The sequence below is a fragment of the Protopterus annectens genome, chromosome 4.part1 (assembly GCF_019279795.1).
Source record: "Protopterus annectens isolate FY-2018-M chromosome 4.part1, PAN1.0, whole genome shotgun sequence".
Lineage (NCBI taxonomy): Eukaryota > Metazoa > Chordata > Ceratodontiformes > Protopteridae > Protopterus > Protopterus annectens.
Window position 1 is genome coordinate 1010148031 of NC_056734.1, and position 18826 is coordinate 1010166856.

General features: G+C 44.7%; 1 protein-coding gene across 1 annotated transcript in view; it reads right to left on the bottom strand.

The window, feature by feature from the left end:
• LOC122801160 (heterogeneous nuclear ribonucleoprotein U-like protein 1) overlaps positions 1–18826 on the bottom strand; it is a gene marked incomplete in the record, with an annotated part of 399977 nt that overhangs the window by 89627 nt on the left and 291524 nt on the right. Inside the window, 1 exon segment of the mRNA XM_044070719.1 lies at positions 3094–4173. Coding sequence (XP_043926654.1) covers positions 3094–4173 — 1080 coding nt within the window.

The window sequence follows — 18826 nt, forward strand, 5'->3', positions numbered from 1 at the left end:
TCACCCACTGAATTTGCTTTTCTGGCATAAGGTAAGCCATCTGGGCAGTTGTATTCAGGTTTGCACCCAGGAATGTAAATTTTTGACATGGTACTAGCTGTGACTTTTCAATTATGGTGTACCCTAGACTAAGTTAGAACCCCTTTTACAAACACCAGATGTTTTAGAAGAATGGCCTTGTCTTCTGCCTGAATTAGAGAATCATCCAGGTATGGATATATTTGAATATTTCTTTGCCTGCAAAATGCCATTACTGGAGCCAGGCACTTTGGCTTATCTACTGCGCCCAGGGTATTTACAAAGGACAGTGCAGAGAACTGATAATGCAAAAAGCCTCCTTTAAAGTGGAGGTATCTTTTGCAAGACTCCTTGATTGGGATATGCAGGTAAGCCTCTTTTAGATCTAGAGTTGCCAACCCAGGCATCTTTGCCTAGCACAGGAAGTACCGGGGGAAGTTCAGCATCTTGCATTTTGTAATGTCCAGAAAGGTGTGGAGTAGACGGGTCCAGAATTGGATGCCACGATTTGTCTTTTCTGGGTACCAGGAAAAGTCTGGAATAGAAAACCTTGTCCCTTTTCCTCTTCTGGTACTAGCTGAGTAGCCCCCATGTTTAAGAGGGAAAGTACTTGTTTCTGAGCCTCTGCCCATTGATTTGGGGGCAGGTCTGGCCATCTGCTTGGAGTTGGCAACATGTGGAAATGAAATCTGTACCCATGGGACACTATTTAAAACCCATTTGTCCTGGGTTATAAGTTGCCAGTTTTTTGCATGAAGTGCCAGTTTCCCCCCCAAAGGGGCGGCTAAAAGTAAGTGCTTGGTAATTCTAAAGGAAAGGCATTGAGACTGCATACCATAGGGAGGTGTCTGTTTCCAGATTTGGAAGAGGAGGCATTGCTTAATTCTGAAAGTCCCTTGGGACTGAAACCTGGTGCTTTTGGAATGTCTGGGTTTGGTTTGAGGGAGTCTGGAAGGAACTGGAAAGGACCAGTTCTTAGTAGGCCAGTGCCTACTAAATCTTGAAGGTTGTACTTGTAAGAAATCTTTCACAGTTTGCATATATTTAGCTTTATCTTCCATCTTTTTTAGAACTTCAGCCTCACTGCCAAACAGACAGCCCTGCTGCAAAGGAGCATCCCAACAATTTTGCTTAAACATGATCAGGCAGAGATTGCTCCATGAGCCAAGCATGCCTTCTAAGCACAGACCCAGTTACAGCAGCCCTGCAAGAGGCCTCCAAAGAATCAAAAACCACATCGCAAAGTAGGTTTTCCAACTTGTTCAGCTGAAATGCAATAAATCCTCAATCTTTATTTTCCACACAGTCAGAAATCAAGCCGTCCCATGATACGCTGCTATTTTAGCATATGGAAGTTTAAAGGTTGCAGAAGTAGAAACCTTTTTATCCCATCTATCTAGCGCCCTGGAATCTCTATCAGAAGGGGTAGGATTTTTAGCAGTAGAAGTCTTAATTAATGCCCTTGGGCCCCTGAGAAATGGTTTCAGGGTCCGCAACAGGATTTTTGAAAAGGAATTTGTGGGAGTCAGGAACCCTGTAGTATCTGTCTGGCTTACAAGGGGCCGGAGGCAGAGAATCATGGGCCATACTGGATTCTGCAATCAACAATGTCTAGTACAGGTGGTATAGCCACAGGCCTATGCTGAGGAAGAAAAACCCTAAGCCTCTTTTTGGATTCGGAAAATTCCCGACACCCAGTGGAAAAGTTCCCTTAAGGTATGTAAAGTTTCCCAAAAAGAAAAATCCTTAGGGGGAGAAGCAGAAGGAATGGAATCCTCCGCATCAGAGTCCTCATAAGTAGGTATGGGCAAAACCTGCTCATTAGAAGAGTCAGAAGAAACAGAGCCCTGTTCAGAAGATTCGTAGTCAATTTCAGCCCTAGGCCTCTTAGAAGGGGGGGGGGGGTGACTACCCCTGATTAGAGTAATTAAATCTTCAGCCATTTTGATCATTTGTTTTTTAGGCATAGGGGCCTGCACACGTGGCTTGGGCATCGCTTTTTTAGACATAAATCGAAATTTTGGCCTTAATATTAAAGATGGTGTCTGTTGGACATACAATCTGTAAACCTAAATACACCCTCAGAAGCCGGTGTCTGCACAGAGGCTCCCAGACCCATCCAGGGTAGGGACATTCACGGGTTCCAGAAATGAAGCTGGTCTCAGTAGAGGCCTGCAAATCAGAAGTAGCGGGTAATCAGGGGCTGCGAAAGCACCTCACTGGCGAACGGCTTAGGAGAAGAGTAGTCAGCAGTTTTGGGCCACAATGGCCTGTCTCTTTCTTTGCGTTTTTCCGGTATTCCGGTAGTCTGATTGCTAACAGATGTCATTTCTGGATAATTAAACCGTGAACCGAAATATGTAGAGGCAAATATGTACAGACAGATAGTGCGCTGATTAAATAAAGCACAAAACTGACAAGGTAAGTCTGATTAAATAAAGCACAAAACTGACAAGGTAAGTCATGGTCAGGGCCTAGGCAAGGAATACAGTACAAACGGAAATCCTTATGGAGGTATTTGTTTCCCACAAGTAATACAATTATTAACTTTTACTGACATCGGTAAAGAGCAAGAAAAAGTTTCCCCAACTTAGCTTTTTAGTTTAAGACTTAGGTTCTGAAACTTGAAAACGAAAATTTCAGGAGTCGGCACGTGCAAACTGCTTCGGGCACCGCATGGCAAGAAAGTCTGATGTAATACCGTCGACTGCATATTTTATACCCCTGATGACCTGACTTCATGGAAGAAGGGACAGGAACTGACGCAGGACCCAAGACTTTGCTAATCAGGCCGACTGTAGGCAACCTGCCAGCAGATTACCAAAATGTAATGGACTGCAACAGTGATACCATAAATGTAGATGTTAGTGTAAATGTACACATTATTTTTCTCATACTTAACTAGTACCTACCCAAGTTTCACACACCTGCAATTCTGATTAACCACTCAAAACTAGTCAAGTAAAAAAAGTCAACATGCGAAAGTACGAAAACACAAAATACAACGCAATAAATTCATCCTGGCACAAGATCTTCAGCTCTACTTAACACTGTTTATATTACTTGAAAAAATACCTCCTCTGAAGCTATCACTTCCATAGCTGCTGCCTCTTTCACCTCCTTGGTAGGCATCACCGCCTCCTCCTCGATAAGTTTCGTTACCTCCCCGGTCACCACCAGCTCCTCCACGGTAGGGATCACTGCCGCCTCTGTAAGAATCTCCACTTCCACCTCGGTAGGAATCATTGCCACCACTGCCTGCTCCTTGGTAGGAATCATTGCCACCACTGCCTGCTCCTCGGTAGGAATCATTGCCACCACTGCCTGCTCCTCGGTAGGAATCATTGCCACCACCGCCTGCTCCTCGGTAGGAATCACCACCGCCTGCTCCTCGGTAGGAATCACCACCACCTGCTGCTCGGTAGGAATCACCACCGCCTGCTGCTCGGTAGGAATCACCACCGCCTGCTGCTCGGTAGGAATCACCACCGCCTGCTGCTCGGTAGGAATCACCACCGCCTGCTCCTCGGTAGGAATCACCACCGCCTGCTCCTCGGTAGGAATCACCACCGCCTGCTCCTCGGTAGGAATCACCACCGCCTCCTCCTCGGTAGGAATCACCACCGCCTCCTCCTCGGTAGGAATCACCACCGCCTCCTCCTCGGTAGGAATCACCACCGCCTCCTCCTCGGTAGGAATCAACACTGGCATGGTCTCCACCTCTGTAGGCATCACTGCCTCCTCCACGGAAATTATCGCTGCCACCTCTGTCTCCTCCACGGAAGGGATCACTGCCACCTCTGTCTCCTCCGCGGAAAGTATCGGTGCCACCTCTGTCTCCTCCACGGAAGGGATCACCTCCACCCCTGCCTCCTCCACGGAAAGAGTCGCTGCCACCTCTTCCTCCTCTGAAACCACCTGCATCACTGCCACCTCCACCTCTTCCTCCGCCTCTGTTTTGGAATCCACCTCGTCCCTGAAATTTAGGCAATCCTTCTTTTAGAATGTCTATGGGGCGTTTTTTATCTTGGGGCGGTCCTGCCCTTTTACCTTCCTCATTATACTGTTTAACCAGTCTTTCTGCTTCTTCCTTTTGAAGCTCTATGTAGATTACCTCATCCAAAAACTCACCAGCCTCTGGAAGTTTGAAATTTGCTGAAAATCCAAGAGAGAAAAAATTAGTCAAACAGAAAAATAAAATTAGTACAGCAGTTTACACAAATTTAAATTCTAAATGAATACAAAAGAAAGGTACATTTGTAGTTACTTAGCAAAGATGCTGGTGTCTTCACTGTTGCAACACCCTGGGAATTTCTTGTTTGGTAACCCTAGTCCGTTCCAAAAACCTTTGTCAGCTTGCGGTCTACTGTTTTTGTCAACTGCTTCTGGTCTTTCCCCCCTCTGACTGGGGTTGAGAAAGAGAGAAAAAAAAAAAAAAAAAAAAAAGAGCACAAGGGCTTGACGGGGTAATTCCTGTAAAAAGAAAACTAGGTTGACCCTCCATGGATTTAACCTATTCCTTCTGCATTTTAAATATCACTTCAGCCTTGGGATAAACAAAAATTTGGCCAGTGTGCAGCCAGGCGTTCAGATTTCATATGCTCCAAGAAAGGCCTTTCCCTTAACCAGGCATGCTCATGAATAAAGCATTCAGAAAGAGTCACCCTGCTTAATGCTTCTAAAGCAAAGCCACAATGCAAAGAATGCTTAGCAAACTGGGAAAGTACAGTTGTGTACATCAACCATAAAATGTAGAGGTTTATTCACTGTAGCAGTAATCACCTGTGGGTTATCCCTGCTGCAGTAGCCCTTGGCTGGCCGGAATACCAGAGTCAATGTTTTTCCGTCAGCTGCTGCCGCTTGCTGCCTGATGTCAGGTCATCAGTGCTATAAAAGTAGAGCAGCTGACAACAATACATCAGTTTCTTGACCTAACCAGAGGCCCAAGTAAATAAGATAAAGTGGCTGTGGTGGCTTTCTTGACCTAACCAGAGGCCCAAGTAAATATGATAAAGTGGCTGTGGTGGCTAAGCGCCACCTTTTGAAAATTACAGTTGTGTACCGTTACCCATAAATGTAGATGTTAGTGCATTCACTGTTGCAATCACACTTGGGTTATCCCTGCCAGGGTAGCCATCAGTTGGCCTGAATATCAGAGGCTTAGTATTTCTGCATTGGTTGTCGCTCTAGGACTGACATTAGGTCATCAGTGGTATAAAAACACAAGGGGGGGTGCAGAGGGGCTTGCCCCCCTCAAAAAGGAGAAAATAATTTTGAAGAGGATGGAGTGTGTGCATGGATTCCGTGATTCCTGTAGCTGCACTTGGTAGCTCACGGCTGTGTTCCACAGAGCCATGGCTAGTCTGAAGAGAGGTATGAGTGGATTCCCCCGTTTATGTACCACAACAGTGGTGTTTGGCTGTCTTTACCAATAATTGTCCTGGAAGAATGTCGTCCTTGAAGGCTGTAGGAGAAATCTGTACAGCTAACATTTCTGATTGATATGCAGGTGCATTTGACTGTGGTTCCACTTGCCAAGCGAACCCCCCATGCATAGTCTGATGCTTCTGTTAGGCTTTGGACGGTACGGGAGAGTGAATGTCAGTCCCTTGTTGTGGTAGCAGGCCTCTGCCCACCAAAGGAACTCTGTCTTTATACAAGGAATGATAGGAATCATTGATCCCAGGCCCTGAGAATGTTGACACCATAGGCTTTTTAGATACCATTATAGTTTCTTCATATGCAGTCTTGCATATGGAATTGGTAGGATGCAAGAGACCATGAACCCCAGGGCTTGAAGTACTTTCCTTGCAGATAGCTGGGTCTTTGAGGCCAGTAGTTTGAAGTAGGCTGTCAAACTTGTTTCTCTGGTGTAAGGTAGGCCCATCTGGGAAGTTGTTTTCAAGTTAGCTCCCAGGAATACAATTTGTTGGCAGGGTACTCAGATTTCTTTTCGTTTATGGTGTACCTCAGTGAAGTTACCAGTTTCTTTACAAATGCCAGAATAGTACGCCCTGGTTTTCTGCCTGAATTAGAAAATCGTCCAGGTATGGGTATATATGAATATTTATTTGCCTGCACAATGCAATGACTGGAGCTAGGCATTTTTGTGAATACCCTGGGCGAGTAGATAAGCCAAAGGGCAGTGCAGAGAAAGTACAGTTTTGTACCTACCATAAATGTAGATGTTAGAGTGCTAATACAGCTGCAGTCATAACAGATGGGGTTTCCTGCCGTCAGGCAGGTCCTCGGTTGGCCGAATTCCAAAGTCTAGGTCCAGCGTCGGTTGTCGTCACCTCTTCCCTGACGTCAGTGCAAAGTACAGTTGTGTACACCTACCATAAATGTAGATGTTCGAGTGTCTTCACTGTTGCAGTCATAACTGTAGGGTGCTCCTGCCAGCAGGCAGCCCGAGGTCGGCCAGAATCCCAAAGTCTGGGTCCGGTGTCGGCTGTATAAGCTAGTACCCTGACGTCAGTACGCTTTGGTACATAGCCCTCAGCCGACGCCATCTTCTCCAGCCTTTCTTGCCCTAGATGTCAGAAGTCCCCAACAAATCAAAAATGAATCCAACAAGGAAACACAAATACACCACAAAAAATGAAAAGAGAGAAAAACAGAGGGGATAGGAGGGAGGGAAACCCCGACTGCAACAGTGAAGACACTCGAACATCTACATTTATGGTAGGTGTACACAACTGTACTATGTTCTTCGTGTTTCACTGTTGCAGTCATAACTGTAGGGTGGAATCCCAAAGCAGTGTAAAAGGGGAGGAGGCTTTAGATAGAAGAAGGGGAGGCAAGAATACCCTGCAAGACAGCAGAGGCAAAGCCTGCCCTGGACTTAGAAAACAAGGGGGGATTGTAGTGCTTGGAAAAAGTATGCACAGAACTCCAAGTGGCAGCTTCCAAGATATCCTTGGTAGGGACTCCTCTGAGGAAAGCTGTAGAAGTGGCAGCTGCTCTAGTAGAATGACTTCTAATGGTGCCTGGAAGCTGTTTCCCATGATGAGTGTAACAAAATCTGATTCCATAAGCAATCCATTTGGAAATAGTTTGTTTAGAAATAGGTTTTCCAAGAGAACTGGAGGCAAAAGAAACAAACAATTGAGTAGACTTTCTGAAATCTTTAGTCTTGTCCAGGTAAAATCGTAACTGTCTGTGCACATCTAATGAATGCAAAATCCTTTCCCCTTTATTTTGAGGATTTGGAAAGAAAGTAAGAAGGTGAATTGTCTGATTTAAAGCCACTTTCGAAATCACCTTAGGCATGAAAGTAGGATTGGTCCTCAAGGATACTCTGTCCTGATGAAAAATAAGGTATGGTTCCACAGCCATGAGAGCTTGCAACTCTGAGACCCTTCTGGCAGAGGTCAATGCTAACAAAAGAACAGTCTTCCAGGATAGAAACTTAATATCTGAAGATGCAGCAGGCTCAAAAGGAGGCAAAGTAAGTTTTTCTAAAATATAATTAAGATCCCAGGCAGGGACAGGAGGGGTCCTTGGAGGCCGCAAATTCTTAGCCCCTCTCAAGAACTGCTTCACCAAAGGATGAGAAAAAACAGGAGGATCAGAACTGAAATGCGCAGAGATAGCAGAAGCATGAATCTTAATGGAAGAAAAGGAAAGTCCTTTAGATAAAAGCTCCGAAAGGTAAAGCAAAATAGAAGAGAGATCAGGAATCTGAGGATCCAAGCCTCGGTCCTGCATCCAAATACAAAACCTCTTCCATTTAGAGGCATAGGATTTCCTAGTGCTAGGCCGTCTAGCTTCCAAAAGAACATCCAAAACTTGTTTGGGAAGACTAGAGGAAATCAAATTCCTTTGAAGAGCCAAGCTGCCAGGCAAAGGGTCTTGAGATTGGAATGTAGTAACTGACCCTGATGCTGGGACAAAAGCGAAGGGTTCAGTGGGAGAATCCAAGGAGGCCCCGAGAACAGGAGCTTTAAAGTTGGATACCAAAACTGTCGAGGCCAATTTGGAGCAATCAAGATGAGGAACTTGGGGTTGTCCTGCTTTATCTTCAGTAATACCCGAGGTAGTAGAGGAAGAGGAGGGAAGGCATATGCTGAAAGGCTTCTCCAGCTGAAGGACAGGGCATCCACTCTCCAAGCTGTTTTGTGGAAGGACCTGGTGCAAAAGCGAGGCAGCTGATGATTGAGATGGGATGCAAACAGATCTATCTGGGGACATCCCCAAACTGCAGTAATCCTGTTGAATAAGTTGGTGTCTAGCATCCATTAGTGAGGATCTGAAATGTTTCTGCTCAGGCTGTCTGCTAAGAGATTCTGTTTCCCTGGTATGAATTGAGCCTGGAGATGTAGATTTAAATTTAGAGCTGTGTCCCATAAAACCATAGCTAGTCTGCAAAGGGGGTATGAATGAGAACCCCCCCGCTTGTTGATGTACCACATGACCGTGGTGTTGTCTGTGCGAATTAGCAGAGGCCCTGGTTGTAAAAGGTTCTTGAAGGCTAGAAGGGCATTTTGAACTGCCAACATTTCCTTCAGATTGATGTGCCAGTGAAGATGGTCCTTTGTCCAGGTTCCCTGCTGGCAATTGTCTAGAAAGTGTGCTCCCCAAGCATAATCCGAGGCGTCCGTGGTTAGGATTTGAGTAGGTTGAGGAAGACTAAAAGGTTTTCCTTCGTTTAAAGTGCATGCCCTGGACCACCAGAGGAACTCCTTCTGAAGGCAGGGGATCAGAGGAATCAGAATATCCAGATCGTGGTAATGCTGTGACCATACACTTTTCAGATACCATTGAAGCTTTCTCATGTGAAGCCTTGCATTTGGAATCAACAGAATGCAGGAAGCCATGTAGCCCAGAGCCTGCAGGAATTTCCTTGCAGTGAGATGAGATAGAGTTGCCAAGGTGTTGAAAGTAGAAGCCAGCTGAGTTTGCTTTTCTGGAGTGAGGAAGGCCCTTTGTAAGGTTGTATTTAAGAGGGCTCCCAAGAATACCATTTGTTGAGAAGGGATCAAATGTGACTTTTATGTTCACTGAGAATCCCAGTAGGAGGAGAAGACGTTGAACAAAGTCCAGATGTTGAAGCAGAAGATCTTTGCTGTCTGCCTGAATAAGGCAGTCGTCCAAATAGGGGTAAATCTGGATCCCCTGAAGTCTGCAGTAAGCCACTACTGGTGCCAGGCACTTGGTGAAGACTCTGGGCGCAGTAGATAAACCAAAGGGCAGAACAGAGAATTGAAAGTGCCTCGAACCTGCCTTGAACCTGAGGAATTACCTGCGTTCTTGCCTGATGGGAATATGTAAATAGGCTTCCTTTAAGTCCAATGTCACCATCCAGGCGTCCTGAGAGAGCATTGGAATTAGCTGCTGCAGAGCAAGCATCTTGAATTTTGGAATTTCCAAAAAGGTGTTAACATCCAGAATAGGTCTCCATGAGTTTTGTTTTCTGGGAACCAGAAACAGTCTTGAATAAAACCCTTTTCCCATTTCCGAGAGTGGAACATGCTCTATGGCTCTCATGGCCAGAAGAGCATCCACTTGAGTTAAGGCCTCTGACCATTGATGTTTTGGCAGATCTGGCCAACCGTGAGCCCTTGGCAAAGTGTGAAAGTGGAATTTGTAACCTTTTAAAATCACGTCCAATACCCATCTGTCCTGGGTAATATGAGTCCAATTTCTGTAAAAAAGAGACAGTTTTCCTCAGAGAGGGGCATCCAGGTGAAGGGGTCCTGAAGCCCAACCGAGAGAGTCATTGAGTTTGCTTTCTTTGAGATTGGGATCTGTCTTCTCCCCTTCTAGGTGAAGAAGCAGTCCATTGTCTAGATCTGTAAGAGGCCTGGCCTTGACCACGACCTCTGGAGCGCCTATATCTTCCCCTTTGAGGCCTGTCAGATGTGGGAAAGGACCAATTTTTAGAGGGCCAATTCCTGGAAAATCTAGGAGGCTGAAATTGCAAGAAATCTTTTACAGTCTGCATAGACTTTGCCTTTTCTTCCATCTTTTTAATAACTTCCTCAGCTTTGGATCCAAATAGAACATCATGTTGAACAGGGGCATCTAATAACTTAGCCTTAACCTGTTCAGGCAAACTTTGTTCACGAAGCCAGGCATGTCTCCTAATAACAGTACCAGAGGCAGCAGCCCTGCAAGAAGCATCCAAAGCATCAAAACCACAATGTAAGCTATGCTTGTTCACCTGTTCAGTAGCATGCAAAACATCCTGAAGTACCTTATCCTCTGCACAAGCAGGAAGGGAAGCAAGCTTTTGCTTTAAAACAGACAAAAGAAATTGCTGATATTTAAACATATGAAACTGGCAATTTAAAGCCCTCACAGACAGGGTAGCAGCAGTATATACCTTTTTTCCCCACCTGTCTAAAGCACGAGAATCCTTTTCAGAGGGAATAAGATTTTTAGAAGTAGCAACCTTAGCAGCCTTAGAGCCCTGAGAAATAGTTTCAGGATCTGCAGAAGGGTTTTTAAATAAAAATAAATGAGAGTCAGGGACCCTATAAAATGTATCAGGCTGAGAAGGAGCAGGAGGCATGGAATCAGGATTCAAATTAGCCTCAGAAAAAGCATCATTTACAATGTCCAAAACAGGAGGGATAGCTAAAGGCCTATGCTGAGGAAGAAGAAGAAATTCTCTAAGCCTCTTCTTAGAAGCAGAATACTCCTGTCCTTCCCAATGAAAATGTTCCCTCATCTCATGCAAGGTTTCCCAAAAAGAAAAATTCTCAGGCGGAGAGGCCGAGGGTAAAGAGTCCTCAGCATCCGAATCCTCATAAGGGGGAAAGGAATAGTCCTGATCTGAGGAAGAAACAGAAGATACAGAAGCCTGGTCAGAGGAATCCAGAGTAACATCCTGTCGAGGCCTTTTTTCAGGAGGGGGGTTAGAACCCTCTAATCATTGTAAGCAAATCTTCAGCCATCCTCAATAATTGCTTTTGTGTCCTGGGAGTGGATTCAGAAGCAGCTTGAACTGGAACTTTAGACTCAACAGGAGTCTTTGTCTTTGAAATAGTGATGTGAGTAGGCCTGAAAACCCCCTCAGAAGCCGGTACCTGCACAGCGGTTCCGGACCCATCTGAAGGAGCGACGTCCGAAGGTCCTGCAGCAGTTAAAATAGTGGGCCTTGATGGCTCCCCATTGGAGTCCGTATCGGCCATCGGTTCAGAAGTGGCGGACGACAGGGGCTGCAAAAGCGCCTCACTGACGACAGCCGAACCGGACGCTGGCTTCAGCTGCAACGAGTCCTGTTTGGACCTCGGAGGCCTGTCTTTGTCTTTGCGCTTCTTTTGAACTCCGGTAGTGTCCGACGACATTCTATAATTGAAGCGTCTGCCAAAATAATTTAAAGCCCAATCGTACCTGCGCTTGATAGTACGAGAGTTGAACCTGGCACAGAACCGACAACAAGAAACGTCGTGGTCAGGGCCTAAGCAAGGTAGACAGTAAGAGTGGAAATCTTTATGAGGTATTGTTTCCCACACGCTATACAATTATTAACATTTTCTGACATCGGAGGAACAAGAAAAAGATTCTAACGGGTACTTAGCTTTGAGAAGAGAAGTAAGAACTTCGGACCGACAACAACCAAATACGCTGTTCGAAAATCGCCAACCAACGACTTGCGAGCTGCTTTCCACCGCACGGCAAGAAAGACTGGAGAAGATGGCGTCGGCTGAGGGCTACGTACCAAAGCGTACTGACGTCAGGGTACTAGCTTATACAGCCGACGCCGGACCCAGACTTTGGGATTCTGGCCGACCTCGGGCTGCCTGCCGGCAGGAGCACCCTACAGTTATGACTGCAACAGTGAAACACGAAGAACATCAGGGGTACAAAAGAACCAGCTAACGCCATTTTCATCAGTTTTTCTTGCCCCAGATGTCAGGTGCCCCCAGAAGGAAGGCAATACATAAATTTATGTAATAATGCAATGCAATATAATCAAAAAACAGCAGTTGCAAGCAAATACACCACAAATGAATACCCCAATCAGGTTGTATGAGGAGGTGTTAGCCAATAGGCCTGTCCCAAGAGGGGAAGGAGGGAGGGAAACCTGGACTGCAGCTGTATTAGCACTCGAACATCTACATTTATGGTAGGTACAAAAAGTACAGGTTTGTACCAACCATAAATGTAGATGTTCGAGTGCTAATACAGCTGCAGTAATCACATATGGGTTCTCTGCCGTCATGCGGGTCCTCGGTCGGCCGAATTCCAAAGTCTTGGTCCGGCGTCGGTTGTTGTCGCCTTCTTCCCTGACGTCAGTGCGACAGGGGTATACAAGTCACAGCCGACGCCATATTCTCCAGTCTTTCTTGCCCCAGATGTCAGGTGCCCCCAAAAGGAAGGCAATAGATAAATTATATATAAATATATACAAGCAATCCAATGTTATCAAAAAAGAGTAGTTGCAAGCAAATACACCATAGGAGGATAACCCAAAATAAGTTGTATGAGGAGGTGTTAGCCACTAGTCCTATACCTAGAGGGGAAGGAGGGAGGGAAACCTGTACTGCAGCTGTATTAGCACTCTAACATCTACATTTATGGTAGGTACAAAACTGTACTATGTTCATCGTGCATACAGCTGCAGTAATCACATATGGGTAGAATCCCAAAGCTACGCACAGGGTGGTAGGCACTAGGTAGAACTGGGATGAGCCAGAATGCCCTGCAATACAGCAGTAGCAAAGCCTGCTCTAGTTTTGGAATATAAAGGCAGGTGGTAGTGTCTTGTGAAGGTATGTACAGAACTCCAAGTGGCTGCCTCCAAGATATCTTTGGTAGGAACTCCTCTGAGGAAGGCTGTGGAGGTAGCTGTGGCCCTGGTGGAGTGTGGTCTGATGCCTACAGGGACAGGTTTCCCATGATAGGAGTAACAAAAACGTATGCAGTGGCCTATCCATTTAGAGACTGTCTGTTTGGTAACAGGCTTCCCTTGAGCTCCTATGGCATAAGACACAAAAAGCTGTTCTGATTTCCTGAAAGGCTTTGTTCTGTCCAAATAGTAACATAGCCGTCTATGGATGTCTAAGGAATGTAGCAGCCTTTCCCATTTGTTTTGAGAATTGGGGTAAAAGGTAGCTAAGTGTATGGCTTGATTTAAAGCTACCCTGGATACCACTTTAGGCATAAATGACAGGTTGGTTCAAAGGGGAACCCTGTCCTGATGGAAGATAAGAAAGGGCTGCACAGCCATGAGGGCTTGAAGTTCCGAAACCCTACGAGCTGAGGTAATGGCCAGAAGGAAAGCTGTTTTCCAGGACAAGTACTGCAAATCTGTTGAGGCAGCTGGTTCAAAGGGAGGCAATGTTAATTTTTCTAGAATGTAGTTAAGATCCCAGGCTGGCACTGGTTGTTTCCTTGGTGGTCTTATATTCTTAGCCCCTCTGAGGAATTGCCTTAAAAGTGGGTGAGAGATTAACGGTGGATCCGTGTTGAATTCTGCAGAAATGGCTGAGGCATGGATTTTTATGGAGGAAAATGAAAGTCCACTGTTCAGCAGCTCAGCTAGATACTGTAATACCCGAGGCAAATTCAGTTTTCTAGGGTCCTGGCCTTTTTTCACATTCCAAGAGCAAAACCGTTTCCATTTTGCGAAGTAAGTCTTCCTAGTAGATGGCCTTCTGGCCTCCAGAATGACATCCTGCACCTCTTTGGAGAGTAGGGTCTGCTGTGGTGTTAAGGAATTTTCCATGCAGCAAGATTGATTGTTTTTAGCTGACTGAAGAGTTTTGTAGCTGTGCTGAGTCAGCAGAAGAGGCATTAGAGGTAGAGGCCAGGGAGGAGTATGTGTTGGGCTCCTTAGGAGTGGGTACCAGTGTTGCCTTGGCCAGTCTGGAGCAATCAGTATCATCTTCGGTCTGTCTGCTCTTGCTTTCATGAGCACCTTGGATAGAAGAGGCAGAGGTGGGAAAGCGTACACTGTCCATGCTGTCCAACTGAATGAAAGGGCGTCCACCCTCCATGCCTTTGGATGAAAAGTCCTTGAACAAAACTTTTCCAATTGATGGTTCCTGTGGGAGGCGAAGAGATCTATGTCTGGCCTTCCCCATGCTTGGATCATCTTTGTAAACACCTGTGGATGCAGCTTCCATTCGTGTGGATCTGTCATATTTCTGCTTAGATTGTCTGCCAGCGTGTTTTCCAAACCTGGCAAGTACTGTGCTTGAAGTTCGATTTGCCATTCTAGAGCCAAGTTCCAAAGCGTCATGGCTAGTCTGCACAGGGGATATGAATGTGTTCCTCCTAATCAATAATTGTCCTGGATGCAGGAGGTCCTTGAATGCTGTAATTGCATTCATCACTGCCAGCATTTCTTTTTGATTGACGTGAAGGTGCTTTTCCATTTGGGACCATTTGCCCTGAATGCACCTGCCTGTCATGTGCGCCCCCCCGGGCGTAATCTGAGGCGTCTGTTGTGATGACTTGATTTGCTTGAGTCTTGCAGAATGGGAGGCCTGTTTGCTTGACATGCTTGGGCCCACCATAGAAATTCCTTTTGCAAACATGGAATTATTGGTATTATTGTTTCCAAATTGTGGCTGTGTTGAGACCATAGGCTTTTTAGGTACCATTGAAGTTTTCTCATATGCAACTTTGCACATGGGATTAAAAGAATGCAAGATGCCATGAAGCCCAGAGCCTGCAGGATTTTCCTTGCAGTAAGCCTGGTACAATTTGCTAGTGTTTTGAAGTACTGAGTTAGTTGCCCTTGTTTTTCTGGCGTAAGATAGGCCATCTGGGTGTTTGTGTCCAAGTTGGCACCCAGGAAAGTTATTTTCTGAGATGGTGTCAGCCTGGATTTCTCTTTGTTGATTGTGTATCCCAGAGAATTCAGTAACCGTGTTGCATAAGCCAGATGTTCCAGAAGAGTGTGCTTGCTGTCCGCTTGGATCAGGCAGTCGTCCAAATAAGGGTAAATTTGTATCCCTTGAAGTCTGCAGTAGGCAATTACTGATGCCAGGCATTTCGTGAATACTCTGGGCGCAGTAGATAAGCTAAAGGGCAATGCAGAGAATTGATAGTGGATTGAACCTGCAAGAAATCTGAGGTATCTTCTGCAGCTTTGTCTGATTGGGACATGCAGGTATGCCTCCTTGAGGTCCAATGCTACCAGCCAAAACTCCTTGCCCAGCATGGGAAGAAGCTGCTGTAATGTGAGCATCTTGAATTTTGGTACGAGTAGAAATGTATTTAGGATGGATGTCCAAAATGGGTCTCCAGTCGGTTCCTTTTCTTGGTACCAGGAAAAGTCTGGAATAAAAACCTTGACCTTGTTCGTGAGTAGGAACCTCTTGCATGGCTTTCATGTCCATGAGTTTTGTAATTTGTATTTGCGCCTCTGCCCTTTGATTGTGTGGCAGGTTTGGCATGCCTCTCATTTTTGGAAGAGTGTGAAAATGAAATCTATAGCCTCTGTTTATGTCCAGGATCCATTTGTCTGTTGTGATAATCTGCCAATTTCTTGAAAATAGTGCCAGCTTTCCTCCCAAGGGGGCTGCCAGCTGAGATTTGCTTGGCATGAAAAGGAGGAAGTCATTGGGGTTGCTTTCTGTATTGTTGTGCACTGTCTTCGCCACCTCTTGGTGCTTGAGTTTGCCATTGTCTGCCTCTATATGATCCTTGAGATTGTCCTCTGCCCCTTGAGCGCCTGTATCTACCTCTTTGGGGCTTGTCCGTGGCTGGAAAGGACCAGTTTTTTGAAGGCCAACGAGGTGGCTGTACCTGTAGAAAAGCCTTGACAGTTTGCATAGATTTAGCTTTTTCTTCCATTTTCCGTAGTATCTCATCAGCATTAGTACCAAATAGCACATCCTTTTGTAAAGGAGCATCTAGTAGTTTAGCTTTAACATGATCAGGCAAGCTTTGTTCCCTAAGCCAGGCATGTCTACGAATGACTGCTCCTGTAGCAGCAGCTCTACTTGAGGCCTCTAAGGCATCATAACCACATTGTAAGGTGTCTGAAAACAACAAAGTAGCACACCAACCAGTAAAATATAAATGTAGACCTATGGAAACCAATGCTCGTACTCGGGATGTAGTCCAAAAAAGCTTTATTCCATAAAAAGCAAATCGAAGAAAAACTAATAGCTGGTTAAGCGCTTTCAACTGGCAACCCAGTCTTCTTCAGAACACGTTACAAAGCACTTACAAAGCTTTTAAAGTATCCCAATGAATTCATTTTCAAGAAAGCCCGCCTAAAATTTTAAAGGTACACTATCCATTTCACTAAAATTGAGAACCTTCGTAAATACATGACATAATCCCATGGACTATGTAAGTAATAAGAACAACCAAAACATGTTGTTCTAAAAGATGACACCAATACAAAAAAGTCCATTAACAACAGTGAATGTTTGACATCTAAAGTGCTCCGACTATGTATAAAGCCATTATACTGTTAGATTCAAAATGTAATATATAATATACGTATACATCCTATCCCTTTTTCTTAATTAAAAAAATAAAAATAATATATCTTAAAAATACTTAGAATACAAAATTAATGTCATAAAAACGACATCCACTACATCTATACTTAATTGTAATACCAGACAGGTCGTGTATTTAGCTACCTGCATTACCTGCCAGGCATATTATATTGGCAAAACGGAGAGACAACTGAAAAAACGTATCTACGAACATCTGTATCGCATTCAAAAACGTGATACTAAAAACGCCCTTTACAGACATATTGGATAAAGGGGATGAACACAGTTTCCGATTTGCCATTATTGATCAAGTTAACTGTATCCCATTTGGAGGAAATTGGAAGATGATCCTGGCATCATTAGAAAGTGGCAGATGCTCACCGATGCCACTAGGAAGCCTGGATTAAATGACTTTGTCAGTATTAAACCCTTTCTGATACTCTCATAACAGCAACAGTTTATGACTAGGGATAATTTTTAGTATAGGACAATTTACTAATACATGAGTATTTCTAGAGTTTACCATTATATGATTGGAGCCATATACATATATATTTTTCCATAGGATAAGTATAGATGTAGTGGATGTCAATTTTATGACATTAATTTTGTATTCTAAGTATTTTTAAGATATATTCTTTTTATTTTTTTAATTAAGAAAAAGTGATAGGATATATACGTATATTATATATTACATTTTGAATCTAACAGTATAATGGCTTTATACATAGTCGGAGCACTTTAGATGTCAAACATTCACTGTTGTTAATGGACTTTTTTGTATTAGTGTCATTTTAGAAAGTACAGTTTTGTACCTACCATAAATGTAGATGTCCGAACAGGATAGCATCTGCAGTCCTTACAAATGGGTTGTCCTGTCGTCAGGCAGCCCTTCGGTCGGCCGGATTCCAAAGTCTGGGTCTGGCCTCGGCTGGTGTCGCACTTCACCCGACGTCATTTTCCTCAGTGTTTCTTGCCCCAGATGCCAGTTGCCCTCCTGGATAGCTAAATTTTTGGATAAATGCCAATGTTTCCAAAAGGTAGAAGGCAAACACAAAAAATAAGCATGTATGTACATATATACAAACAAATACACCATAAGAAATCCCCCCCCAGCTAGCTATTAGGTGGGCAAATACCCTAGGAATACCACAGAGGGGAAGGAGGGTGGGTAATCCTGACTGCAGATGCTATCCTGTTCGGACATCTACATTTATGGTAGGTACAAAACTGTACTATGTCCTTCAAGGATGCATCTGCAGTCCTTACAAATGGGTAGAATACCATAGCCAAACTAGGGGAGGAGGAAGAAGAAATTATGGTGTAGTTAGGATCCCTTGCAAAACAGCAGTGGCAAACCCTGCTCGGGATCTAGAGTATAGAGGTAAGTTATAATGCTTGGCAAATGTATGCACGGAGGTCCAAGTAGCAGCCTCTATAATGTCCTTGGTAGCCACTCCTCGTAAGAAAGCTGTGGTAGTGGCTGTAGCCCTTGTAGAATGAGGCCTTATGTTCTGTGGAATTTGCTTTCCATGGTAGGAGTAACAGAATCTAATGCAATTTCCTATCCACTTGGAGATTGTCTGTTTCACATTTGCTTTTCCTTCCCTCCCTGTTGCATATGCTTCCAGAAGCTGGTCAGTTTTCTATCGCCCTTGGTACTGTCCAGGTAGTAGCGCAACTGTCTATGTACATCCAAGGCATGCAGCAGTCTTTTCCCCCCTGTACTGTGGATAGGGAAAGAAGGTAGGTAGGTGGATTGCCTGGTTTAGAGACACTCTGGATACCACCTTAGGCATAAATGTAGGATTAGTTCTCATGGACACTATCTTGATGGAAGATTAGGAAGGGTTGTACTGCCATTAAAGCCTGTAGTTCAAACCCTTCTTGCTGAAGTAATTGCCAGCAGGAAAGCAGTTTTCCAGGATAGGTGTTGAAGATCTGCTGTTGCTGCTGGTTCGAAAGGGGGGAGTGTCAAGTTTTCTAGCACAAAGTTCAAGTCCCATGCTGGTAATGGTGGTTTCCTAGGAGGTTTTACATTCTTAATTCCTCTCAGAAACTGCCTGAGTAGAGGATGTGAAAAGACAGGGGATCAAGCTGTATTCTGCAGAAATAGCTGATGCATGCATCTTGATGGAGGAATAGGACAGGCCTGTATGGAGAAGCTCTGCCAAATACTCCAGGATGTTGGCAATGTCTACCTTTGACACATCTTTCCCCCTTTCAGTACTCCAAATGAGAAACCTTTTCCATTTTCCTGCATAGTTCCTTCTTGTTGAAGGTCTGCGGGCCTCAAGGATAATGTCTTTAACCCTTTGGGATAAATCTGGGTTAGTTGCTCTTATGTAATGTTCCAGGCAGTCAGTTGCAGAGTTTTCAGGTTTGGATGCAGG